This window comes from Bufo bufo, chromosome 1 (genome assembly GCF_905171765.1).
Source record: "Bufo bufo chromosome 1, aBufBuf1.1, whole genome shotgun sequence".
Classification (NCBI taxonomy): Eukaryota; Metazoa; Chordata; class Amphibia; order Anura; family Bufonidae; genus Bufo; species Bufo bufo.
In genome coordinates this window covers 81,918,115-81,945,873 of record NC_053389.1, presented here as the reverse complement: position 1 = coordinate 81,945,873, position 27,759 = coordinate 81,918,115, and the positions used below count along the sequence as shown (strand labels likewise).

Here is a 27,759-nt window from a genome sequence, read left to right as displayed (position 1 = left end):
AACTTACATAAATAAAAAAATTGTATACATATTAGGTATCGCCGCGTCCGTGACAACCTGCTCTATAAAAATACCACATGATCTAACCTGTCAGATGAATGTTGTAAATAACAAAAAAAAAAAAAACGGTGCCAAAAAAGCTATTTCTTTTTATCTTGCCTCACAAAAAGTGTAATATAGAGCAACCAAAAATCATTGTACCCTAAACTAGTACCAACAAAACTATCCCGTAGTTTTTAAAATAGGGTCACTTTTTTGGAGTTTCTACTCTAGGGGTGCATCAGGGGGGCTTCAAATGGGACATGGTGTCAAAAAAAAACAGTCCAGCAAAATCTGCCTTCCAAAAACCGTATGGCATTCCTTCCTTCTGCGCCCTGCCGTGTGCCCGTACAGCAGTTTACAACCACATATGGGGTGTTTCTGTAAACTACAGAATAAGGGCCATAAATAATGATTTTTGTTTGGCTGGTTAACCCTTGCTTTGTAACTGGAAAAAAAAATTAAAATGGAAAATCTGCCAAAAAAGTGAAATTTTGAAATTGTATCTCTATTTTCCATTAAATCTTGTGCAACACCTAAAGGGTTAACAAAGTTTTTAAAATCAGTTTGAATACCTTGAGGGTTTAGTTTTCTTATATAGGGGTCACTTTTATGGAGTTTCTACTCTAGGGTGCATCAGGGGGGCTTCAAATGGGACATGGTGTCAAAAAACAAACAACAGTCCAGCAAAATCTGCCTTCCAAAAACCATACAGTGCACCTTTGCCTCTATGCCCTACTGTGTGCCCGTACAGTAGTTTATGGCCACATATGAGGTGTTTCTATCAAACTACAGAATAGGGGCAATAAAATATAGCATTTTGCTGGCTGTTAACCGCTTGCTTTGTTATTGAAAAAATGGATTTAAAATGGAAAATTTGCCAAGAAATTTTATCACCATTTGCCATTAACTCTTTGGAACACCTAAAGGGTTAACGACGTTTGTAAAATCAGTTTTTAATATCTTGAGGGGTGTAGTTTTTAGAATGGGGTCTTTTTGGGTGGTTTCTATTATGTAAGCCTCACAAAGTGACTTCAGACCTGAACTGGTCCCTAAAAAGTGGGTTTTTGAAAATTTCTGAAAAATTTCAAGATTTGCTTCTAAACTTCTAAGCCTTGTAACATCCCCAAAAATATAAAATGATTCCCAAATTGATCCAAACATGAAGTAGACATATGGGGAATGTAAAGTAATAATTTTTGTAGGTATTACTATGTATTATAGAAGTAGAGAAATTGAAACTTGGAAATTTGCAATTTCTTTACAAATTTTTTGGTAAATTTGGTATAAAAAAAAAATGATTTTTTATTTTACTTCATTTTAACCAGTGTCATGAAGTACAATATTGACGAAAAAACACTCTCAGAATGGCCTGGATAAGTCAAAGCGTTTTAAAGTTATCAGCACTTAAAGTGACACTGGTCAGATTTGCAAAAAATGGCCAAGTCCTTAAGTGTGAAATAGGGCTGAGTCCTTAATGGGTTAAGCACCACCCTGTCTTCTACAAGTCCAGTCTCAGTAGCCAAGAGTCTGGTCAACAGAATCCTCACCCTGATCCTCCTTCCTCCCACCATGGAGAGTCTTGGCAAACAAGTGATCCCACACTCAGATATTCCGAGGAGCTCTTTTCATCGCCATTCCTTGATTTGGGCCTCTCGCCAAGCCCGCTTGAAGAGGGACATGAGGAGATCTTGTGCACTGATTCCCAAACTCTTGAGCATCCACAGTCAGAAGAAGATGATGGTGGGGAACGACAATTAGTGTTTCACGAGGTTGATGATGAGGATAAAACACAGTTTGTCAATAAGTGAGGTTCTTGTTAGGTCAACAAGTCAGGAGGATGACCAGAGTGAGGAAGTGGAAAAGAGTTGGTGGACGATGAACTCACTGACCCAACCTGGGAAGGTGTCAAGCCGAGCGAGGACAGCAGTACAGAGGGGAGGGATCTGCAGCACCGCAACAGGCTGGAAGAAGCAGTGGGTGGCAAAAAGGAAAGGCGGGCCACACCAAACAGGCCCACAACTGTTCCCTGGAGCACACCCTTGCGGAAATCTCCCTTGCCAAGGGCTAGGTGTTCCGCAGACTGGGGCTTTTTTGAGGATAGTGCGGACGATAAAAGAATTGTCATTTGCAACCTGTGTGGTACTAAAATGAGCAGGGGCGTGAACACTAGCAACCTCACCACCACCAGCATGATCTGCCACATGGCATCAAAGTACCCTAATAGGTGGGCCGAACGCCTGTGTCCACAATCAGTGTATGCGAGTCACACCACTGCCTCTTCTTCCCCTGTGTTACATGCTGGCCAATCCCCTATCCAAGACGCAGGCCCGGATGCCTCCCGCCCTGCACCTTCGCAAGCAACATCAGCTAGCACATCCGTTCCGCGCCTTACACCAGCATGTGTTCCGTAACATCACCCGTGCCCTGACCAACGCAGTTACTGGGAAGGTCCACTTAACGAGTGACACATGGACAAGTGCTTATGGCCAGGGACGTTACATTTCACTGACAGCACACTGGGTGAATTTTGTGGAGGCCGGAAGCGAGTATCCTGGGATGGCACAGGTGCTACTGACGCCAAGGATTGGCGGGCCCTACTTCCATCAGGATTCCAACCACCACCTACATTAGTGGCTGCAACTTCCCTTCTCCTCCTCCACTTCTACCTCTGAATTATCATCTTGCAGCACCAGTCAGCCGGTAGCTGGAAGCAGTGTAGACTGTCAGTGGGGAATCAGCAAACAGGCCGTGCTGAAACTAATTTGCTTAGGTGAAAAACAGCACACCGCCACAGAGCTGTAGCAGGGTATAAGGGATCAGACCGTGAGCTGTGGCTCTCACGTACTCAACCTTGAACCAGGCATGGTTGTGTCTGATAATGGCCGTAACTTTGGTGGCGGCTTTGGAGCTCAGCAAGCTCACACACATACCATGCCTATTCCACGTGTTCATCTTAGTGGTTCAGAAGTTTTCTCAAAACCTTACCCCAATTGCCTGAGCTACTGGTGAAGGTGCGCCACGTGAGTGCCGAGTTCCGAAAGTCATCTACAGCTTGCCGCCGGTCTGGCAATGCTGCAGCAGCGCTTGCAATTGCCAGCTCACCGACTGTTGTGCGACGTGAGCATGAGCTGGAACTCCGCGTTCCACATGTTGGCCAGGTTTTGTGAGCAGCAGAGGGCAGTAGTGGAATACCAGCTGCAACATGGTCGTCGCCTTTCCAGTCAGCTTCCGCTCTTCACAAGCGACGAGCGGGCATGGATGTCTGACCTCTGTGAGGTTTTACGCAACTTTGAGGAATCAACACAGATGGTGAGCGGCAAAACCGCTATTATCAGCGTAACCATCCCACTTCTGTGTTTACTGAAACGCTCGCTGCTCACAATGAAGGCGGACGCTTTGCATGTGGAAGAGGTGGAAATGGGGGAAGACAGTACACAGTGTGATAGCCAGACCACCCTCAGTTCGTCTTCTCAGTGCGAACTGGATAATGATGAGAAGGAGGAGACGGTTGCTTCCGCTACAGAGTGTAGTACCCATAGCAGTTTTTTTTCATCTGTTAAGAGTGGATGGGCCGAAGAGGAGGAAGAGATGAGGAGATTGAGAGTCATTCTCCTAAAAACGACAGCGAAGTCTTGTCTGTTGGTACTCTGGCATACATGGCTGACCTTATGTTATGCTGCCTTTCAGTGACCCTCGCGTTATACGCAATTTTGGCCAACACCGATTACTGGTTGTTCACCCTTCTCGACCTCTCTACAAAGAGAACTTCTCATCCCTCATTCCTGTGGTGGAGAGACGAGCAAAATGGTGCAATACCAGAAGTCCTTGTGGAAAAATTGGACCCAAAATTCCAGCTGACAATGCTGGCGGCAGAGTACGTAGTTCCTTGGGCAACCGAGGAGGGGAGACGAGGAGAACACACAGCAGGCAAGGCAACACTCACCACGGCCTGGGTCAGTTTCATGACACCCCGCCAGTCACCCTCACCCTGATGCACGCCTAGTGTCACAAGGGAGAGAAAAGTTTTGGAAGATGGTGAAGGAGTACATAGCAGACCGTGTCAGCGTCCTCAATGATCCCTCTGTGCCTTACAACTATTGGGTTGACTAAGCTGGACATGTGGCACCAACTGGCGCTCTACGCCTAGGAGGTGCTGGCGTGCCCTGTCGCCAGCATTTGTCAAGCCAGGTATTTAGTGCTGCAGGGGGCATAATAACTGATACTCGCATTCCGCCTGTCAACTGAAAATGCTAACATGTTGACTCTTATCAAAATGAACAAGGCCTGGATTGCACCTGACTTCTCTACTCCACCAGAGGAAATGCGGCGAGACATAAAGGCAGTTTAAATGTGGCTTTTTATGGTGTATTGAATACACTGTATTTCATGCCACCCTTCCACCACAAAAAAGGGTATAAGGTTCAATCTTCCTTTTCTAGTCCTCCTCCTCCATCATATCAACATGCTTATTAGGCTGGCCCTCACTACTAATTGGAGCGCCGATTTCCTTGAAATTTTTGGCAGCCCTTTCACTTAGTGCATAGGCTTTATGAGTGTAGAGTCCCACTACCTGACCAATTGTACCACAAAGTGAAGGAGGCCCTCCTTATGTGATATACAGGTTGTATAGGAGTGCCTCTTCCTTGAAATTTTTGGCAGCACTTGCACTATACAAGTGAATATGCAGGGAAAGAATGTTTCCTAACAATTTTTCCTCTAAAATCGATTTATCTTTGGTTTGGGGCGTATTATTGTCAGTCTGTAAAATTGGCGTACTACTTGGACAACATCGGTCCAGCAGCGACCTGGGAGTCAAGATGCATCCAGACATCCTCCCGCATGGTGTTTCCATCAATTTCTGGACGTTTCCTGTGAACCAGACACCCTCCCTCTTCAAAGCAGGGGGTGACTGGTTTAGGGCTGCAGTAAACGATTATTTTAGAAATTGAGTACTCTATTGATTTATTTTTTTCGATTAATCGAGTAATTAATAGAAAAAATGAATTAATAGACTGTTTTCCATTATAAAAACTCATCAGACGCCAACACCCTTCGTTCCCCCCCAGTGCCATCAGCTCTCCCCCACCCCAGTGCCATCAGCTCTCCCCCCTTGTGCCATCAGCTCAGCAGGGATATTCTTCTCAGTGATGTCACATTGCACGGATGGTGTGCTCGGTGATGTCACAGTGCAGGGATAGTGTGCACATTGATGTCACAGTGCAGGAATAGTGTGCACAGTGATGTCACAGTGCAGGGATAGTGTGCACAGTGATGTCACAGTGCAGGGATAGTGTGCACATTGATGTCACAGTACAGGGATAGTGTGCACAGTGATGTCACATTGCACGGATGGTGTGCTCGGTGATGTCACAGTGCAGGGATAGTGTGCACATTGATGTCACAGTGCAGGAATAGTGTGCACAGTGATGTCACAGTGCAGGGATAGTGTGCACAGTGATGTCACAGTGCAGGGATAGTGTGCACAGTGATGTCACAGTGCAGGGATAGTGTGCACAGTGATGTCACAGTGCAGGGATAGTGTGCACAGTGATGTCACAGTGCAGGGATAGTGTGCACAGTGATGTCACAGTGCAGGGATAGTGTGCACAGTGATGTCACAGTGCAGGGAGATTGTGCACAGTGATGTCACAGTGCAGGGATAGTGTGCACATTGTTGTCCAGTGCAGTGATAGTGTGCACATTGATTCACAGTGCAGGGATAGTGTGCACATTTGATGTCACAGTGCAGGGATAGTGTGCATATTGATGTCACAGTGCAGGGATAGTGTGCACAGTGATGTCACAGTGCAGGGATAGTGTGCACAGTGATGTCACAGTGCAGGGATAGTGTGCACATTGATGTCACAGTGCAGGGATAGTGTGCACATTGATGTCACAGTGCAGGGATATGTGCACAGTGATGTCACAGTACGCGGTGTGATGTCAGGGTGCAGGGATATACTCGCACCAGAGATGGGCCAGAACTGTTGACACTTCCCTTCCCCCACAGTGCTTCAGTAGGTTGACATATAAGGTCAGCAGCAACGAGGCAGCAGAGGAGACCCATGAGGGAAACAAACAGAGAATAATATAACAGTTATAAGGACTAAAAAGGAAACAAAACCCAAACCACCCTGAATCAGCCACTAACGATAGGGGGCGCTATTACAACCCTCTGTCATCACCCCTCTGAAACAATGCCAGCGAGAACTTACTACCCCTATTATCCTCTGCCATACCGTACAGGTAACACAGCTCTAACTAGAAGTCCTCTTATGGGGTTCTCTTTCCGGGACACACATGGCGAGAGCACTAATCACCCCAGTGCCCCCTCCACACATGCAGCCACTTACCAGCCTTCCGCCGATACCATAGTGTTGATCGGGAATATTGGCACTTTGAGAATTTGCGAATATCTAAATATAGTGCTATATCTTAGTAATCGCGAATATTCTAGATTTTTTTTCATCAGTACCCTGATCCCTCTCTGCTTCTTGCTTGTGGGCCAATGAGAAGGCTGCAATATCTTGACTTTAGAAGAGTGTTGATCGCGAAGTTTTGGATTGCAAATTTTATTAGCAAATTTCCGATTGCCGATTTTTCGCATCAAGAAAATAATGACTGGAGATCACGAATTCTCGAATATATGACGAATATTTGCCCAATTATTCTCGAAATATCGTGAATTCAAATATTGCCCTTGCCGCCATCATTGATAACCAGCAGCTCTGTCTGTAATGCCACTCGCGCCCCCGCGCGCTTACGTGCACTATGACCTGACGATGTTCAGAATCCAGTACAGCGCGTTGCAGTCCGGCAGGTGACCACGGAGCGGGTGAGTAATAGCAAGCGCTTCACTCCCGATCCGTGGTCACATGACACAAACAAATTCTTCTCGATGCAAAAAATTAGCATCTAGATTTTTTTGTGTCGAATTACGCGATTCCTCGAGTAATCGTTTCAGCCCTAGCCTGGTTTAATGCTCGGGTACTCCATTGACTTCCATTGTGCTCGGGTGCTCTGTAGAGCACCCGAGCAACCCAAAGAGTTCTACTCGAAACTCCCGAGCACTTTGGTGCTCGAACAATAGTATATAATAGTAATGCTCACTTAGTACATGTGGGGAGAATGATATGTAGACTTAGTACATGTATTAGTAATGCTATGTACACTTATTACATGTAGTAGTAATGATATGTACACTTAGTACATGCGGTAGTAATATAATGTACCCTTAGTACATGTGGTAGTAATGTAATGTACACTTATTACATATGGTAGTAATGTATGTATCACTTAGCACATGTATTACCGGTAGTATTTATATGTACACTTATTACATGTATTAGTAATGTACACTTAGTACATATGGTAGTAATATAATGCATACTAAGATCGACCAATATTGATTTTTTTAGAGCCGATACAGATAAACTGTGAACTTGCAGCCAATAGCCAGTAATTTATACCGATACATGTTTATTGTTAATGTGTAGCTTTTTTTTTGTAAATCTTCTTTATCATTTATACTTAATATTTTGGTGTTTTATTTTAACTTTTTTTTTTTTTTACTAACTTTTAGCCCCCTTAGGTAGCGGCACCTGAGGGGTTAACTACCACAGATCGCAGCTACCGCTCATAGAGGTCGGGGGGAGCCAGCTATGTGATTCTGCAGCCAGCTCCCACCTCCTGTTGAATGAATGAGTGAGTCAACAACATTGGTGCGCAGTGGCCACAGCCCCTCCCCTCCTCTTCTCCTCTCCTCCTTTCATTGGTGGCAGCAGCACAGGGGGAGGGAGACGCTGCTTCCTTCTCCCCTGTGCTGCTGAGGGAACACGGGTAAACGATAATCGGTCGATCCCTAATGCATACTTAGAACATGTGGTAGTAATATAATGTACACTTAGTACATGTGGTAGTATATATAATGTACACTAGTACATGTGGTAGTAATATAATGTACACTTAGTACATGTGGTAGTAATGTAATGTACACTTAGTACATGCGGTAGTAATGTAGCACTTAGTACATGCGGTAGTAATGTACACTTAGTACATGCGGTAGTAATGTAATGTACACTTAGTACATGCGGTAGTAATGTACACTTAGTACATGCGGTAGTAATGTACACTTAGTACATGCGGTAGTAATGTACACTTAGTACATGGGGTAGTAATGTAATGTACACTTAGTACAATGCGGTAGTAATGTAATGTACACTTAGTACATGCGGTAGTAATGTACACTTAGTACATGCGGTAGTAATGTACACTTAGTACATGCGGGTAGTAATGTAATGTACACTTAGTACATGTGGTAGTAATGTAATGTACACTTAGTACATGTGGTAGTAATATAATATACACTTAGTACATGTGGTAGTAATATAATGTACACTTAGTACATGTGGTAGTAATGTAATGCACACTTAGTACATGTGGTATTATGTAATGAACACTTAGTACATGCGGTAGTAATGTAATGTACACTTATTACAAATGGTAGTAATATAATGTACACTTAGTACATGCGGTAGTAATGTAATGTACACTTAGTACATGCGGTAGTAATGTAATGTACACTTAGTACAAATGGTAGCATATAATGTACACTTAGTACATGTGGTAGTAATGTAATGTACACTTAGTACATGTGGTAGTAATTAATGTACACTTAGTACATGTGGTAGTAATATAATGTACACTTAGTACATGTGGTAGTAATATAATGTACACTTAGTACATGTGGTAGTAATATAATGGTACACTTACATTTATTAATTTAATAGTTGTTTGACTTTTAGGTTGCATAAACACGACAGTATTTTTAGTCCGCAAACGTTCCGTATTTTTTGCGGATAGGATGCGGACCCATTCAATTCAATGGGTCCCCCAAAAAATGCGTACAGTACACTGTGTGCTGTCCACATCCGTATGTCCGTTTCACAGACCCGCAAAAATGATAGAACATGTCCTATTCTTGTCCGTTTGCGGGCAAGAATAGGCATTGTTACAATGCATTCACGCTAGGGGTGGGCGATATAGGCGATATGCGATATAAATTTGTGCCACGATATGGATTTTTGTGCATATCGCCTATATCGCCGAACCGTGATATAACCACGAAGCTACCCGGAAGTGATGTAGCTGCAACCGAAGGTTCACGTGGACGCGTTGGAATCAGCTGAGGAGGAGGTGTGCGCGCTGCGCAAGCGCATTCGGCTAAAGTATAGAAATCTGGCAGAACAACCCCCTCCTCCAGCTGATTCCAACGCGTCCACGTGACTTCCGGTGCAGTTTCTGACATCACTTCCGGGTATAGACTTTTGTCCGGTATAGAAAAGTGGCAGAACACCGGCCATATCCGGCCCCTATGACTGCACGCTGCGTTCCGCCGCAATTAACCCCTCAGTTGAGGGGTTAATCGTGCGGATCACAGCGTCCTGTCAGAGGTCGGGTGCCGGGAATTGTCTTCAGTCTCTGCATTGGGTGGCAGTGGGTAGTTCCGATCGGAGTCCCAGCAGTGTAATGCTGGGTCTCCGATCGGTTACCATGGCAGCCAGGAGTCACGCTACTGAAGTCCTGGCTGCCATGGTATGTTAGTGAGCAGCATTATACTCACTTGCGCCATGGTTGCCGGTTGCTCCTTCTTCTGTCTGTGCGGCGCATTGCTAATGCTTATAGCATTAGCAATGCGCCGCACAGACCTATGAGAAGAAGGAGCGCCCGGCGGCCACGGCGCACGTGAGTATAATGCTGCTCACTAACATACCATGGCAGCCAGGACTTCAGTAGCGTGACTCCTGGCTGCCATGGTAACCGATCGGAGCCCCAGCATTACACTGCTGGGACTCCGATCGAACTGCCCACTGCCACCAATGATGGGGACCCTGTGGCCACTGCCACCAATGATTAATACTGGGGGTGGGTGGGTGGGTGGGGTTTGAGTTACCAGAGGGGGCTGATAAGAGGGAGAGGCTGGGGGGCACATGAGAGGCTGGGGGGCGGATCAGGGGCTGGGGGGGCACATGAGAGGCTGGGGGCGGATCAGAGGCTGGGGGGCACATGAGAGTCTGGGGGGCACATGAGAGGCTGGCTGCCATGGCAGCTCCCTGCTGTTGTGTGCACAAAGCACAGGGCAGCAGGGAGAGTGTAAAGTCCTATTCACCCTAAATAGAGCTCTATTAGGGTGAATATGACAAGGGTTCTAGCCCTTAAGGAGGCTAATAGTTATTAAATAAAAAAGTAAAAAAAAAAAAGATTATAACCCCCCCCCAAATATAGAGAACAATATATTGTATATATATCGCACGTGCTTAAAATTATATCGCAATATAGATTTTTTGGCCATATCGCCCACCCCAAATCACGAAAAAAAAAAAAGATTGCAACACAGATGTCACCCTGACATTACCAGTATTGTTTGAGGACTGAAAAATACGTATGGTCATGTAGGCTTGGGCTACATGGCGAGATGTTTTGTGTGACAAAAAGGGAACAACTACACTGCGACATATGTTGCGCAAAACTTTTTGTTATAACAGTCAATGGTGTTGCTCTGCGACATGCTGCGACTGCAATGTGACAGTCACACAAAAATACATCTCAGTTGGATTTTTGTGCGACTGTTGCATGTCGCAGTGAGACACCACTGACATTGGTGAGACACATGTTGCAGTCCTAGCATAACTCCACTACACTATGGAATTTTCTATCTTTTTTTTTTTCCAATCTTAGTTTTAGGCATTTGGAAGTCCAGCAATTGGATTTGTCAGCTCTAAACCACAATGATGACAAAAACCATTCTGCCCATAGTTTTCATAGAGATCTATCCTCACGTGTCGACCACCTCAGTTCCTAAATATACTGGGTGGTAGCTGTGGAAATCTAGGAGAAAATTCATTTCAGTGGGAAGAAGGCTCTGCATGCGTTATCATCTCTGTCAATGAACCCAGTTCTGATATTTATGTCATGATGCAAATTTCTAAGGCTCAATTCTCATTAACACTATGACTTCTTACGGTTATTATAACATACCTGAAGAAAATACATCACTATGAAACGTCAGCAAAAACTTTAAGTCTTTATAGATTTCCGGGGTTTCAGGGTCCATGCTATAGAACCTGTCCAAATATTTCTTGGCATCAAAGTTGTCATAAGGGCGGTTGTATGAAGTAGACGCAAACGCCATTCTTTATTACAAACCTGTTGATGAAAGGTGAGAAGATCCATCAACACATGTTATGATTGTTCCTTAAAAAGTCTAGTCTTAACATCTACGTACTGCATCTACTTAACAAATATGGTGTTGGAATAGTGATGACAGCCTTACCTTTTCTTAGATCCTTGTCTTGATATATGCAATTTGTGAACTACCACAGCATAGCTGAATGAGCTATACTTGTAGACCTACCTGTAATACGAGTGTTGTAAGATCACTCCTTTGTTGGGGTGTGGCCACACATTCAGGTTTTCTGATGCATTTTTGGAAGCCAAAACCAGGAGTGACTTAAAAAAAGAGAAGCCATATCTGTCCTTTATGCGTTCTATCCATTTAGGAACCACTCCTATTTTGACCTTCAAAACTGCATGCAGAAGGATGGATTTCGATACAGTGAAAATCCTCCACGTATCCTCTGCAGTGAGTTTTCATTTGGAATTGTGTGGTCCCACTTTTATTGAATGGAGCTAAACCACGAGCAGTCTCCCACTGCACATTCTCAAGTTGTCTACGCAGTAACCAGGTCAAGAATGGACATGTACATTCTTGGTGCAGTCTGGAAAACTGAACTGGAAAAAACAACTGCAGGGCGGCCTCCCACTGAAAACAACGAGAGGCAATTTCAGCACAGATTTAGCATGGTTTTCGATACCGAATCCATGCTGAACCTGGGGAGATTCTTAGGTACTAGTTGTAAGGAACTTACCTGCCCTGGACCCAGCGGCACACTCCTCAGCTTCAGCTCGGCCGCACTGGGAGAAACGCTGCTGAGACACGTCCCCAGTGATGCGTCATTAGTTACAGGGAGCGATACTCTGTTTCTCCCCGCCGCGTGCATGCGCTGGGGAGATGGGCAGTGGTCTGAATAACAGCCCTTCTGCCTTATTGTTGTGTTCTGTTTAGTTGAATGACCTATGGAGTGCCGGTTTCACCAGCCCAATCAGGTTCTGGTCCGGGGACCTGACACTCTATTTAAACCCCCTATATATGCTTGGAGCCAGTGCCAGCGATAGTCTTGTTTGGCTCACTAGCTAGGTTCTTTGTTCCCTGTTCCTGCATTTGTATACGGACTCCTCCGTTCTTCTGACCCGAGCTCGTTTTCTGACCACTCTGTCTCACTTGTTTGGTACTATGCAGCTCGTCTGGTTCTGATCTCGGCTTGTCTTCTGACTACTCTCTGTCTTTTGTTTGGTACTGCATAGCCAGTCTGGTTCTTGTCACAGTGCTGTTCACTGTGACAGTTGTGTCCGTGTAGGCTGGCTGCATGCCCTCTCGAGTACTGGCTGCAGGCTTTATTTCAAAACTAAACACTCATCAATAGCTAATAGCTATGCCAATTCTGTTTAAGGCGCAAATTATTCCTCTTTTCCTTAGGATAAAAAATAACCTTTATTACTTTTCCTAAAAAGAAAGATAGAATTAAAAGAATCTCTCTCATCATGTGGCGTATTTAATATTTATCTGTGTTACATTCTCAAATAAAGCCTCGGGTGATATTAAAAAAACCCAAAAAAATATATTGGTGGTATTGGTAGCTGGGTACGGATTTTGTAATAATGACAGTTGTTGTGTTGACTCACACACACCTCCGCTATAATATCAGATTCCAATGGTTGCTGTATACTGAGAATGAATCTCTTATCTTTAGTAACACTCTTGTTACCAATGTAGCAAATTGTTTCAATTACTGTTTGCTAGGTATCAATTAGATGCCTCAGTAACAGTTTCCATTGCATTGTCATATCCTGCTTTAATCCGGTTCTATCCCTTCCCAGCTATCCTTTATCTCGTTGATCAAGATTTTTCACTATCTGTGCTGGGGGGCGTCTCACAAGCTCCAAACCCCTGAAGACGCCACATTCTGTGTTGAAACAGGTCGGGGGAGCTTTGTTTGTTGTTGAGGGGCCGGATCTGCAGACCTCCCCCAGCACAGATAGTGAAAAATCTTGATCAAAGAGATAGAGGATAGCTGGGAAGGGATTTATTAGAATTATAATAGTCTCATTAGAGCAGGATATGACAATGCAATGGAAACTAATACTGAGGCAGCTAATTGATACCTAGCACACAGTAATTGAAACAATTTGCTACATTGGCAACAAGAGTGTTACTAAAGAAAAGCGAGTTCCATCTGCCCTTGTTTGTGGGGTCACCTGGTAATGCATTGTTGCTGCCTTGTCTGATGTTGTGGTTACCTGTTCTATGATGTTTTGTACCTGTCCTGTATGATGTGTAGCATCTGCATCTGATAGCCTGGCAGTGCTAAACTGCTTCGGATGTATTCTGTCCCATGTCCTGTCTGGCAGTACCTACTGCTTCTGATCCTTGTCTGTGCTTGTCTGCCTGTAGTTCCTTTCTGCTTCTGTCCTGTCCCATGTTTTGTCCTGCCTTTGTGATAGGGTCCCTGTCTTCCCTGGAAGGGAAATCTCTAGTCTGCCTGAGACCGCATGCTTTCATCCCACTTGGGGTCCAGGCATCTGCTTCTGTGCTGGTTCCCGTTCGTCGTGTTGTCTGTTCCATGTCATGCGTTTGCTTGGGTTCCAGTTCTGTCGTCCTGTTCAACTTCTGGTTCCTTGCACCAGAGTGGTTCCTTGCAGGTAGGGCCAAGGTGCACCAGACCTCCCTGGAGGTGCGACCAGTGAGCCCTCGGCCCAGTTCATCCCCACCACCAGGGGCTCTGAAGAACGGAGTTCACTGGCTCTCTGGGTTTTGACACTGGTCTGCGGTGCACTTGGGTTCTGTTGTAGTACTACCACTATTGCCTAACCTGCTTACTGTCATGTACGGGTCTGTTTTGCCTGTGCCCTGTTTGCTTGACGTCCCGGAGGTCTGGCTTGGCCTCCGGCACGTGACAGTTCTGACCCATTACCATACAACTCAGTTTTTGCGTTTGCTTGTCTGTTGGTGTTTGTCCGTCTCTGCACATATTTAGAGTAGGGACTAGAGATGAACGAATCAAAGCTGAAGAAGTGGAATTCGATCTGAATTTCAGGAAAAATTTAATTCTTCAAATCTTTCCTAAAATGGCTGCTGCACATGTTAGAACGAGGAGGTAAGAAGCACGGGAACGAGGGATCACCCACAATGCCATGCATGCAGCCAGCCAATCAGCAGCCAGGCAGTCCCTGTGATGTCTCAGCTTGCTTGGTATTTTCCATTTTACAGTGCTCACACTGGCCTACAGCCTCCCCCGCAGCGCGTCCACACCGTACCACGGGGGTCCTCCATTCCACCCTTTGACTCTCTCCTGTGACTTATGTGACCAAGGTCTGAACTGACCGAAACGTCAAGATTTGGAGTCACATAAATAGGCATTCTTCCATATCTACCTATGTATTCATTGAGGATATGTCACAATAAAATAATTTTAATTGCATGTTAACCCCAGGTGTGCAGTGGTACTTCTCTTACTATTGTCTACTTGGAATATATCCACTCCACTGAAGCACATCACAGATTGGACAAGCGGAGTGCAGCCCATCCAATTTACCTTTACAGTGAACTTAGTGCCGGAGAGATTTACCAGCACTAGGGACATTGTTTAGGAAAGACTTTATTCATAAAAAGTAAAGCTGGCAGTCGTGTCTTGACCAGCAACCCAGCAGTTCTTAAAGGGAGTCTGTCACCACATTTTGACATTATAGACTGCTTATATAGCGCTGTAGCATAACTGTAGATGATTCAAATGGTTCCTTTGTTGTGTTCTTGTGAAGTTCAGCCAGGCAAAAACTAGACTTTTATTTGTATGTAAATGAGGGCTCGCAAATGCCCAGGGGCGGCGTTCACATTCGTTGGAGCCCAGGCTGCTCGCCTCTTTTGCTCATATCTCCGCCCCAGCCTCTGCCCGCCCTTCTCTTTCCATGCATGCTCCTTCTCTCCCAGCGAGATCCCGCACCTGCGCTCTCCCTAGCTGGGCCGGGGTATGCGCACTGCCGATGCCATTGTGGGCACGGCATCACTGTAGCTACTGCGCCTCTGGTCCCCCTCCTTGCCACTGGTTTCCGCGCCGTTGGCCGGCGCATGCGCAGTAGCTACAGTGATGCCGTGCCCACAATGGGCATCGCAGTGCGCATGCCCCGGCCCAGCGAGGGAGAGCCCAGGTGTGGCATTTCGCTGGGAGAGAAGTAGGACGCAAGGAAAGAGAAGGGCGGGCAGAGGCTGGGGCGGAGATATGAGCAAAAGAGGCAGAGCAGCCTGGGCTCCAACGAAGTAAACGCCGCCCCTGGGCACTTGCGAGCCCTCATTTACATACGAATAACAGTCAGTTTTTGCCTCGTGAACTTCACAAGAACACAACAAAGGGTACCATTTGAATCATCTACAGTTATGCTACAGCGCTATGTAAGCAGGTCTATAATGTCAAAATGTGGGTGACAGCGGGAAGGCCAAAGTTACGCTGACAGCGCTGACAGGCGAGCAGTAGCAGGGTGAGAACTCCGAAAGCGCGCACAGACGGCCCGCACTTTCTGCAGGCAGCTCTGACATATCGGGGTAATTTTTAAGGAACCTCTGCACCACCAAATTCAGCACATTGCGCCAGCAAGGGATGTGCGTCAAACTGGCTAGTCCCCAGAGCTGCTACGTGATTTCGCCTATTATCGCACACCACCAGGCGGGGCTTGAGGTTCACTGGCACCAACCACTCATCGGTCTGTTGTTCCATGCCCGTCGACAAGCTCCTGCGCGGTGTGGGGTTTGTCCCCCAAACAGATCCGTTTTAAAACTGCTGCTGTCGTTTACGCCCTGGCTGTGCTGAAGTGGTGGGTGAAGGTGTTACGCTGACCGGATGAGGGGGCCGGTAGAGGATGAGGAAGCGGAGTAGAGAAGGAAGCAACAGGAGGCAAAGAGAAGCGCACTGCAATCCTCGGTGGTGCAAGAACATGCGCCAAACTGCTATCCGTCTCAGGCCCAGCAGCCACTGCATTTACCTAGTGTGCTGTTAGGGATATATAACGTCCCTGACCGTATCCGTAGTTAGGTGGACCTTGCCACAGATGGCGTTGCGCAGTGCACACCTGATTTTGTCCCCCACTTGGTTGTGCAGTGAAGGGATGGCTCGCATGGAAAAGTAGTGGCGGCTGGGCACGACGTACTGTGGGACAGCCACCGCCATAAGGCTTTTAAAACTCTCCGTCTCCAACAGACGGAGTGACAGCATTTAAAAGGCCAGTAATTTTGAAATGCTGGCATTCAGGGCCAGGGATCGCGGGTGGGTAGGGGGGGTACTTGCTCTTTTGCTCCATTGTTTGGGAGATAGAGAGTTGAACGCTTCCATAGGACATTGTGGAGATGCTTGGTGACCCAGGTGGTGGCGTTGCTGGCAGATCCTCTGTTTGCAGGGTGGCAGGTGCCACTGTCACTACAGAGGTGATGAAGAGTCCGAGACTGCAGCAGAAGAGAAAGCAGGAGGAGCCAGAGACCTTTTCTTTGTTTTTGAGGTGTCTACTCCACTGTCAGCTCGTGCTTTGCACTTAGATGACTGGTCATGCAGTTGTGCTCAGTTTAGAAAAGTTAATGCCCTCGCTTCAGGCTCTTATTGCACAGCGTGCAAACCACTCTTGTCTTATCGTCAGCACATTGTCTGAAGAACTGCCACGCCAGGGAACTCTTTGGAGCTGACTTTGGTGTGCTCGGTCGCTTGCTGTAGTGTGGCAGTAGCAGGCGTACTGTCTAGGGGATGGCTGCGCTGCTTTTGCACCCTGCTCCTTCTTCTGCAGTGCTGGTGGCTCTGTGCGACCACCGCCTCTTCCTCCGAACTACACAGGTCACTCGTATGACCTTGATTCCAATGTGGGGTCGAGGACCTCATCGTCCTCCACATCATCTTCCACCCAGTCTTCACCCCCTGCCCTCCTTGTCGGTCTGCAGACTGCAGAAAGCCACAGCAGTTGGAACCTGTGCTTCGTCATCATCCGAGACATGCTGCGGTGGGTCCTCCATTACTCATCCTGAAACATAAGTGGTTGGGCATCGGTGCACTCAATCTCTTCCACTTCTGGGCAGGGCTATTTGGATGGCCCTGGGAAACCCTGCAAGCAGAGTCATCAAAAAGCAGAGACACTGCTCCATGACTTGGGGGCTCAGAATGCTTGGCTGATTTGCAAGGGTGTGAGGTGAAGGACTGATGGACATCGCTGCAGGTGCTAAATCTGATCTTTCAGCAGGAGACTGGGTGGGAGACAATGTGAAGGAACTGAGCACTGTCAACCACCCAATCTACTATCGCCTGTACTTGTTCTGGCCTCAACCATTCGTATAGCCGCATTCGGCCCTACCAAATAACGCTGAAGTTTCTGTCGCCTACTCGCACCTGAGGAAGGTGTTTTACTTGTGCATGTAGCTGCACAGATCGACCACATCCTCCTCCCTGCAACAAGAGCTCCACCAACACCAGCACACCACGACCAGGGCCACGTCCCTTATTTGAGGCTCTCCTCATTCTTTGAGTTCACCACCAAACTAACAGTCGGTTTATGTCAGGCAAAAAAATGTGACCACCAATAGTCAAACAATTAAAGAGGACCTTTCACTTGTTAGGAACTATGTGAACTGAGTATGCTGCCATATAGAGCAGAGCCCGGGGATCTCAATGCCGCTCCGGAGAAAAAAAAAACTCCCAGGCTGTGAGCTGTGTGCTGCGATTGGCCAGCGCTGCAGCCTAGGAGAAGGAGACGCCCACCAGGACAAGGGCAGACACCGCCTACTATAACTTAAAAAGCAAAGGTACCGGAGCCTATAACGGAGAACGGAGCGGGCGCCCGGGATAATAGTAAGTGCAGTGAGATCCCCGGGCGCCGCTCTATATGGCAGCATACTCAGTTCACATAGTTTATACAGAGTGAAAGGTCCTCTTTAAGTTCACTGAAGTAAGGCAGTGCTTGTGTCCATAAAGAGGAAACATTTCTTAAGGTCACACTAACAGTGTGACAGGCAAATTTTATACAATTACTTTCACGGTCAGATTTTTTTTTAATTGTCAACCAACAATGTAACTGCAGTATTGACTGGTTGTATTTTCACTGTCACAAATGCAGCAAAGGCCGCAAATTTAGTATCTTGCCAAAAAGTTGTATTTTTTAATAAAAAGAATATAACAGCAGTGTCAAACGCTTGTATTTCACTGTGACAAATGCAGCAAAGGGCGCCAGATGTAGGGTATTACCCAAAATTGGTGTTTTTTTAAATACCAGAATATAACAGCGGTATATACGCTTGTATTGGACTGTCAGAAATGCAGCAAAAGGCCGCAAATTTATTATCTTTCCCAAAATGGGTGTTTTTTTAATAATAGAATATAACAGCAGTATCTAACGCATGTATTTCAATGTGATAAATGCAGCAAAGGCCCCAGATGTAGGGTCTTGCCAAAAATGGTTGTTATTTTAAACTCCAGAATATTATTGCAGTATTTCAAGCTTGTATTTCACAGTGCCAATGCAGCAAAGGCCCAGATGTAAGGTATTGCCAAAAATGGGGTGTTTTTTTAACCCCAGAATATTATTGCAGTATTTCAAGCTTGTATTTCACAGTGACAAAATGCAGCAAAGGCCTCAGATGTAGTGTCTCCGCATAAAATGGGTGTTTTTTTAAAAACCCAGATTATTATTGCAGTATTTCAAACTTGTATTTCACTGTAACAAATGCAGCAAAGGCCCCAGATGTAGGGTCTTGCAAAAATGGGTGATTTTTTTAACCCAGAATATAATTGCAGATTTCAAGCATGTACTTGACTGTCACAAATGCACATATGCTGTGCTGGTGGCACTGAAGTTGCCATAAAAATGCTGCCGACGCCCACCTAACTAACAGACGGATAAAAGTTATTTTTCTGTGTCACTGGGGCTCAGGGGCAGGGTAAAAAAAAATTGTGCACTGCACCCACAAAACCAAATTGCTGTAGATCGCTGAGTTAACAAGCACTTCTGATAAAAGATTATTTTCTATTCTCTCTCTCACAGCAGCAGCATCCTATCCCTACACTAATACGAACAGAGTGACGTGCAGGCACTACGCAACTACAGATTATATAGAGGCTGGGTCACATGCTGCACTAGCCAATCACAGCCATGCCATTAGTAGGCATGGCTGTGATGGCTTCTAAGGGCATACGAGTTAAACGCTTGTTTATTGGCTGCTCTGCTAGCCTTTCAAAAAGCGCCATTAACTCGCCGAACACGGGAACTCAAACTTTTACGGCAAAGTTCGGCGGGTTTGGGTCCGGGGTCCAAAAAATCCTAAATTCGGTACGAAACCGAACTTTACAGTTCGGGTTCCCTCAACCCGAATAATCATAAATCAAACTTTCACTTTTTAATACTTGGTTGCAAATCCTTTGCAGTCAATTACAGCCTGAAGGTCTCGAACGCATAGACATCACCAGATGCTGGTTTCATCCCTGGTGATGCTATGCCAGGCCTCTACTTGCAACTGTCTTCAGTTCCTGCTTGTTCTTGGGGCATTTTCCCTTCAGTTTTGTCTTCAGCAAGTGAAATGCATGCTCAATCGGATTCAGGTCAGGTGATTGACTTGGCCATTGCAGAACATTCCACTTCTTTCCCATAAAAAACTCTTTGGTTGCTTTTGCAGTATGCTTTGGGTCATTGTCCATCTGCACTGTGAAGCGCCGTCCAATGAGTTCTGAAGCATTTGGCTGAATATGAGCAGATAATATTGCTCGAAACACTTCAGAATTCATCTTTCTGCTTTTGTCAGCAGTCACATCATCAATAAATACAAGAGACCAGTTCCATTGGCAGCCATACATGCCCATGCCATGACACTACCACCACCATGCTTCACTGATGAGGTGGTATGCTTAGGATCATGAGCAGTTCCTTTCCTTCTCCATACTCTTCTCTTCCTATCACTCTGGTACAAGTTGATCTTGGTCTCATCTGTCCATAGGATGTTTGTTCCAAAACTGTGAAGGCTTTTTTAGATGTCATTAGAGAAACTCTAATCTAGCCTTCCTGGTTTTTGAGGCTCACCAATGGTTTACAACTTGTAAATCTTACATCTTCACACTGGTGAAGTCTTCTCTTGATTGTTAACTTTGACACACATACACCTACCTCCTGGAGAGTGTTCTGATCTGGCCAACTGTTTGTGAAGGGTGTTTTCTTCACCAGGAAAGAATTCTTCGGTCATACACCACAGTTGTTTTCCGTGTCTTCTGGGTCTTTGGTGTTGCTGAGCTCACCGATGCGTTCCTTCTATTCAGAATGTTCCAAACAGTTGTTTTTGGCCACGCCTAATGTTTTGCTATCTCTCTGATGGGTTTGATTTGTTTTTCAGCCTAATGATGGCTTGCTTCACTGATAGTGACAGCTCTTTGGATCTTAAATTTCGATTAATAACAAAAAAAGTAAAAATGTCAGCAGCAATGAAATACCACCAAATGAAAAGCTCTATTAGTGAGAAGAAAAGGAGGTAAAATTCATTTGGGTGGTAAGTTGCATGACAGAGGCAATAAACCGTGAAAGTAGTGTAGTGCAGAATTGTAAAAAGTGGTCTGGTCATTAAGGGTTTAAGCTAGGGGAGCTGAGGTGGTTAAAAACTGAAAGTTTGATTTATGATTATTATTATTCTGTCCCATTACTTTTGGTTCCGTAACAAGTGGGAGGGGCACATATACAAACTGGTTGTAATTCCTACACCGTTCACCTGATTTGGATGTAAATACCCTCAAATTAAAAGCTGACAGTCAGCTTGTTCTTTTCATTTCAAATCCATTGTGGTGGTGTATAGAGCCAAAAATGTTAGAATTGTGTCAGTCCCAATATTTATGGACCTGACTGTATATATATATATATATATATATATATATATACTGTATATATATATATAAAAATAAATAAATGAATAGTGATGGACAAACATCGGCCGAGACTGTTCGCGAACGCGGGCCCCATTCACTTTAATGGCAGGAGAACCTGAAAAACCTTCAGCTTATATTTGCAGCCACCAAATACTTAGTAGAAGTGTACAAATAGTCCCACAACATGGACAATGACATACTAGAGGGGGATCAATGACAAAAATTCCCGACATAAAATATGTATTTTAATCAGGGGACATTTTTATGCGTCTTAAAGGGAAATTCTCTGAAATGTGCCCTGTTGGTGCCGAGAAATTTTTTATTTTAGGCCACAGGAGTACGGGCCTTCAAAATTAGGCATTCACCTGACATAAAATAAATTCTGATTATGTGGCTCGAGGTACATTTTGCGGTCACTGAATACAATTTTACCGTAGCCCACTTTTTTGGGGGGCAACTAGTATATCACACCAGTAGAAATTATTTGTTCCAATAGCGTTTGTCACTGTGTGTAGCTGCGGTAACGCAGCAGAACCACACACAAATGCTGCACTACCCTAAATGCACTATATAGAAAGTATATTATTGGTATATAACACCCCTGCCTCAATCAGTTTTTTTGGGGGGGCAACTGGATTATCACACCAATCAGAAATTATTTGTTCCAATAGTGTTTGGCACTCTGTGTAGCTGCGGTATCGCAGCAGAACCGCACACAACTGCTGCACAATACAAATGCACTATAATATACTTTCTATGTTAGAAAGTATATTATAAGTAGATTACACCCCCCATATTACACAAATATCGTGCCCATCGCGGTGCCCTGCGTCTGTCTGTAAATATTGTCTTGAAATGAAAATATGTTGTGGGTTAGAATAAATTCTATGCCCGTGGGAACAAAGTCTCTTTGCTCTGTGGGCATATCTGGGTCTTTTTTGAGAAAGGAAGATACACATTCGATCCCTAGATTGTGCTGGATATGTGAACGTGTAATGTCAGCCATTGTATGTGTCTTTCCACTCGAAATCCTTCAAATTAATTAGGGTAGTGGAAGTTTGAGGTAGGAGTAAAGGTTCAGGACATGTTTCTCTTTCCTTATGCCGGCTGTTATGGTTCTTTGTGCCAGAAAAGGGTGGTTTTATTTGAAGATACTTGGTGGTGTGGGCAGTCTTTCATCAAGCCGCCAGAGGATGTCAGCATGGCCATTTTCAGAATCTGTGGGCAAAAGGTGAAGTGTGGCCAGGGTGCCAATATTGCACCACAGCTCTGCGTCAACACATGCAGTATCACCATAAAGTGGCCTAGGAAAACCGTGGTGCTAATGTAGTGGTACAGCCTTGATGCAGCAACCGCTGCATCACCCAGTGGCCCCAGGGCCGTGTGTATTAACCACAATGTATGTGATACTGTTACTTACCTTAACGGTTACCCCCTTAGTGACCACTAATACGCCTTTTTACTGACGTAAACAAAGGGGTTTTTAGCTAAACAGCTTGCTTTATTCAATCATTACATGTATTTAAAATGGTGCATCAAAAACTGTAACTTGTCCTGCAAAAAATAAGACCTCATACAAGTACATTGATCAAAAAACAAAAAAGTTATAGCTCTTGAAATGCAATTTTTTTTTTAAATGCGCGTGGTCACTAAGGGATTAATAATTTATTATATTACCAATTCAGACAACTTTGTGAGAGAAGGATAAAAAAAATGAAAAGTTGATTTAGTAATTGATCAACTAAGATGGATAAAAATGTAATTAAGAAAAATAAGAAATATAGGAAAATTAGAAAAAATGTAAAATTTTTATATATAAAATATATAAAAAATGTTAAAAAAAACACTGTATATAATGTAAACTTGAAGTCACAGTATACACTCACCTAAAGAATTATTAGGAACACCGTACTAATACGGTGTTGGACCCCCTTTTGCCTTCAGAACTGCCTTAATTCTACGTGGCATTGATTCAACAAGGTGCTGATAGCATTCTTTAGAAATGTTGGCCCATATTGATAGGATAGCATCTTGCAGTTGATGGAGATTTGAGGGATGCACATCCAGGGCACGAAGCTCCCGTTCCACCACATCCCAAAGATGCTCTATTGGGTTGAGATCTGGTGACTGTGGGGGACATTTTAGTACAGTGAACTCATTGTCATGTTCAAGAAACCAATTTGAAATGATTCGAGCTTTGTGACATGGTGCATTATCCTGCTGGAAGTAGCCATCAGCGGATGGATACATGTTCTCATTCTGTTTACGCCAAATTCGGAATCTACCATTTGAATGTCTCAACAGAAATCGAGACTCATCAGACCAGGCAACATTTTTCCAGTCTTCAACATTTTGGTGAGCTCGTGCAAATTGTAGCCTCTTTTTCCTATTTGTAGTGGAGATGAGTGGTACCCGGTGGGGTCCTTCTGCTGTTGTAGCCCATCCGCCTCAAGGTTGTGCGTGTTGTGGCTTCACAAATGCTTTGCTGCATACCTCGGTTGTAACGAGTGGTTATTTCAGTCAACGTTGCTCTTCTATCAGCTTGAATCAGTCGGCCCATTCTCCTCTGACCTCTAGCATCCACAAGGCATTTTTGCCCACAGGACTGACGCATACTGGATGTTTTTCCCTTTTCACACCATTCTTTGTAAACCCTAGAAATGGTTGTACGTGAAAATCCCAGTAACTGAGCAGATTGTGAAATTCTCAGACCGGCCCGTCTGGCACCAACAACCATGCCACGCTCAAAATTGCTTAAATCACCTTTCTTTCCCATTCTGACATTCAGTTTGGAGTTCAGGAGATTGTCTTGACCAGGACCACACCCCTAAATGCATTGAAGCAACTGCCATGTGATTGGCTGACTAGATAATTGCATTAATGAGAAATACAACAGGTGTTCCTAACAATTCTTTAGGTGAGTGTATGTGCATATAAAATATTCACGTTAAATCCCATTAATGTCCAGTAGGGGGAGCAGTTACATCAAATTTCTAAATAGTCCAAGTTCGTTCACACTGTTTCATGAATGGGCATCCCAATGATAAGCGATATAGTATAGCAAGAAATCAGCAACTGTATATGTCAGAGAGCTTCCCTTTAGCTTTGACAATCTTCCTTTTTACTTATCAGTGACAGTATGTGCCTCCATCTGATAGAGAGAGAACGTCACAATACATCTAATGTTTTCCGTTAAGTTAGGGTAATATATTTAATGCTCACAAAAGCCTGCGGTATAATAATATTTAAAACTGTAGTGCTATCCTGTGTGCGGTGAACACTGTTAAGGATGTCCACTGTAAATAGCGATGTACCGCTCCAGAGACAAAACACATATTAGGGTGATCGAAGCACAGATTGTTGTAAATTACAAAATTTCAATTACATTACCGGTCCAGATGTACGCGGGAAGAAGTAATGTTGGCCAGTCGAGCTCTACCTGCCCATGACGTGGAGTCCCACGTGGGCGCCGTGGGAGCTAAGGCGGGGTGCTAGTTGCTTGAGTTGAAGATGCTTTGCATTGAACGGCTCGTGTCTTGAATGGAACAGCGGAGCTTGTAAACGGTATCCGGTCTTAATCCAAAGGCTTCTTGAGTGTTCCAAAAAATCTATCAATCTGTGCTCCGATCACCCTAATATGCGTTTTGTCTCTGGAGCGGTACATCGCTAATACAGTGGACATCCTTAACCATGTTCACCGCACACAGGATAGCGCTACAGTTTTAAATATTATTATACCGCAGGCTTTTGTGAGCATCAAATATATTACCCTAACTTACCGGAAAACATTAAGGCCCCCTGCACACAATCAGGATTGCGTGCGGATTTGCGTGCGGAAAATCCGCACCGTAGGTCATGTCCATTTTTTATATTCACATATACTGTGACTTCTAGTTTACATTATATACAGTATTTTAAAAAAAATTATATAAATTTTATATACTTTTTAAAATTTTTCTAATTTTCCTATTTTTCTTAATTACATATGTATTAATCTTAGTTGATCAATTACTAAATCTTTTCATTTTTTATCCTTCTCTCACAAAGTTGTCTAAATTGGTAAAAATATAATAAATTATTACCAGTATCACGTACATTGTGGTTAATACACACGGCCCTAGATATTTTGAGTGCCTCCCAGATCCAAAATTCACTAGAACCTATTTTCTCTTGCGACACTAGGGTGAGTCGCTGGGTAGAGCACCTAGCCATAGGTTTTTCAGTTTGGTGTAGCCACTGACCCAGTTTTATCTAATTGGGAAGAACATTGTGTTGGTGATGGGTCAAGGAGGGCTAAAGTGATGTCTGAAGTCTTCCACTCAACTGCAAGACATCCTAAAAATGGCCAGGAAATTGTGCATGCACTTCAGCCACTCCTAGGCCTCATGCACATGACCGTTGTTATGTTCAGTGTCCGTTGTTCCGTTTTCCGTGATTTTCTGCGGACCCATTGACTTTCAATGGGTCCGTTGAAAACTCGGATAATGCCACCGTTTGTCATCCCGCGTCCGTGATCCGTGTTCCAGTCCGTCAAAAAAAATATGACCTGTCCTATTTTTTCATGGACAACGGTTTTGCGGACCCATTCAAGTCAATGGGTCCGTGAAAAAACACAGAGGCACACAAGATTGTTCATCCGCCGTCCGCGTCCGTTTTTTTTCCTATCAATTGCAAGGCAAACTTGACTTCGATTTTTTTTTCACTTTTCATGTCTGGTGATCCTCCAAAAATCAAGGAAGACACACGGAAAAAAAAAACGGAAATGGATCACGAACAACGGAACCCCCGTTTTGCGGACCGTGAAAAAAATACTGTCGTGTGCATGAGGCCTTACACTGCAAATCACACCTGTCTCGAGCTGCAAAGGCAGAATGGCCCAACATTGGCTGATATAAAACTTTTCCACCAGTTGGAACTCCACCCTCTACATGTCGGACCGACTGTATGAGCAGAGAAAGTCCATGAACGATTTCTTGATGATGCAAGCGGACCGAGTACTCCCCTGTGTAATTTGGCGTTAGCCAGTGGCAGCTCATGCATGACATCTGATGTTTGCTCAGGCTCTTGAGGAGGCCACTTTATTTTTTTAGTCGCCAGGACTACGGGATGAATAACGTCATCCACTGCTTCATGTCCTGGAACAGATGCTGCTAAATCTAGCTGGCCAGCGGACAGGATACGTGGCGCCTACATCTCACGGGCACCTGAGCTCTGTGGGGGCTGAACTGGAGGAGGAGGAGGACATTCACGCACAATCAATATATACAGAACTGATGGTTTTTCTGCACAAGGGACAGGAGAGGAGAAGCAGGAGCTAAAGGGCGATAAGAGGACCAGGCAGATGACCCCGAGACACAGTATGCAGTGAAGGTGGAGGCAGAGAGTCCCTCAGAGTCCCTTGCGCAAATGGCCCGATGCATGCTATGTTTATTGCGTAGTGACAGCCGAATTGTCACAATTCGGCAGAGGGATGACTACTGGCTCTCCACCATGTTATACTCTCACTACCGGTCCAAAATGGGGGCTTTTTTTTTTTTTTACAAGCGCTGAGAGGGAGGATAAACTGAACTACTATCGAGACATCCCATGTAGTCCGCTGTTCGCTGCCTATGGGCGCGATCGCACATGCTCACAAAGGTCTGACCTGCTTCTTCTGGCCACCTGCTTCAGCCACTATTCGGATGCTGCCATCTGCCTGATGCCACACACCTGCTGCCATGTACTCCTACTGCCACCCACCATCTTGTGCTGTTACTGTGTTCACTCATCATGCTCTTGCCACATTACCACTTTGTGACAGAGCCACTGTGTCGACTCCTCATGCTGTTTCCACCAAACCACTCTGTGATTGGGTGATTGTGTTGGCTTCTCATGCTGTTGCAACCACATTACTCTGGGACTGGGCCACTCTGTGACTAGGCCACTATGTTAACTACTTATGCTGTTGGCACCCTCCCCACTCTATGATGGGGCCAATATTGTTCCTGTTTGCCCTTGTAGTGATCACTATTTTATTTTACCCTTTTTCTGAACTGTCAGAAGGACGGAAAAATGAGAAACACAACGGATCTTGTATTTGGAGCATCCATATGGCCTGTATCACACAGTCCTTATTTTGTAGCAGGATATGATCATGATTTGGAAGCCAAAAACAGGAGTGGGTCCAAAACACAGAATACATGCAAACTTTCCAATCATGTGTCATCTCTGTTTTAGATCCACTCCTGTTTTTTTTAGACATTAGCAATACTGATGGATTACTGAGCAAATGCTGACCATGTGAAGGGGGATGCTAAGAAGACAGGATCAGTTTTTTTTGGGTTGTTCTTGTGACTGTTGAGAAGAAGGGAAAAATAAACAGTGTATAACAGTAGTAGAGGCAGGGGTGGCAGAGTTACATGAACAGTCCACGAGACAGTGAAGTAAGTATTCTGGGCTGCTCAGGATCTACACAATCGCGGTGGTGCGCAGCTACTCACAGTGAAGAGATTATTCAAATCACAATGAGAGAAAAAGAATGTGTAGCGGCACTCACCGATGTGTTGTTACAAACAGGTACTTTTTATTCCATATGTAGAATGTAGCAGGGGGCAGACAATTCTTATTCACGCATGTGGAAAGCGACAGCCGTTTCGCGCTAACAAGCGCTTTCTCAGGCTCTGCGTCGGGGCATATCATG

The 27,759-nt window shown here is 44.8% G+C and overlaps 1 protein-coding gene across 1 annotated transcript in view; it reads right to left on the bottom strand.

The window, feature by feature from the left end:
• LOC120996865 (nicotinamide N-methyltransferase-like) overlaps window positions 1–27,759 on the bottom strand; it is a 114,960-nt gene that overhangs the window by 48,871 nt on the left and 38,330 nt on the right. The window contains exon 3 of the mRNA XM_040426794.1: window positions 11,080–11,247. Within this exon, the coding sequence (XP_040282728.1) occupies window positions 11,080–11,233 (154 nt within the window). The 5' untranslated portion in view covers window positions 11,234–11,247. The remainder of the gene's footprint in view (window positions 1–11,079; window positions 11,248–27,759) is intronic.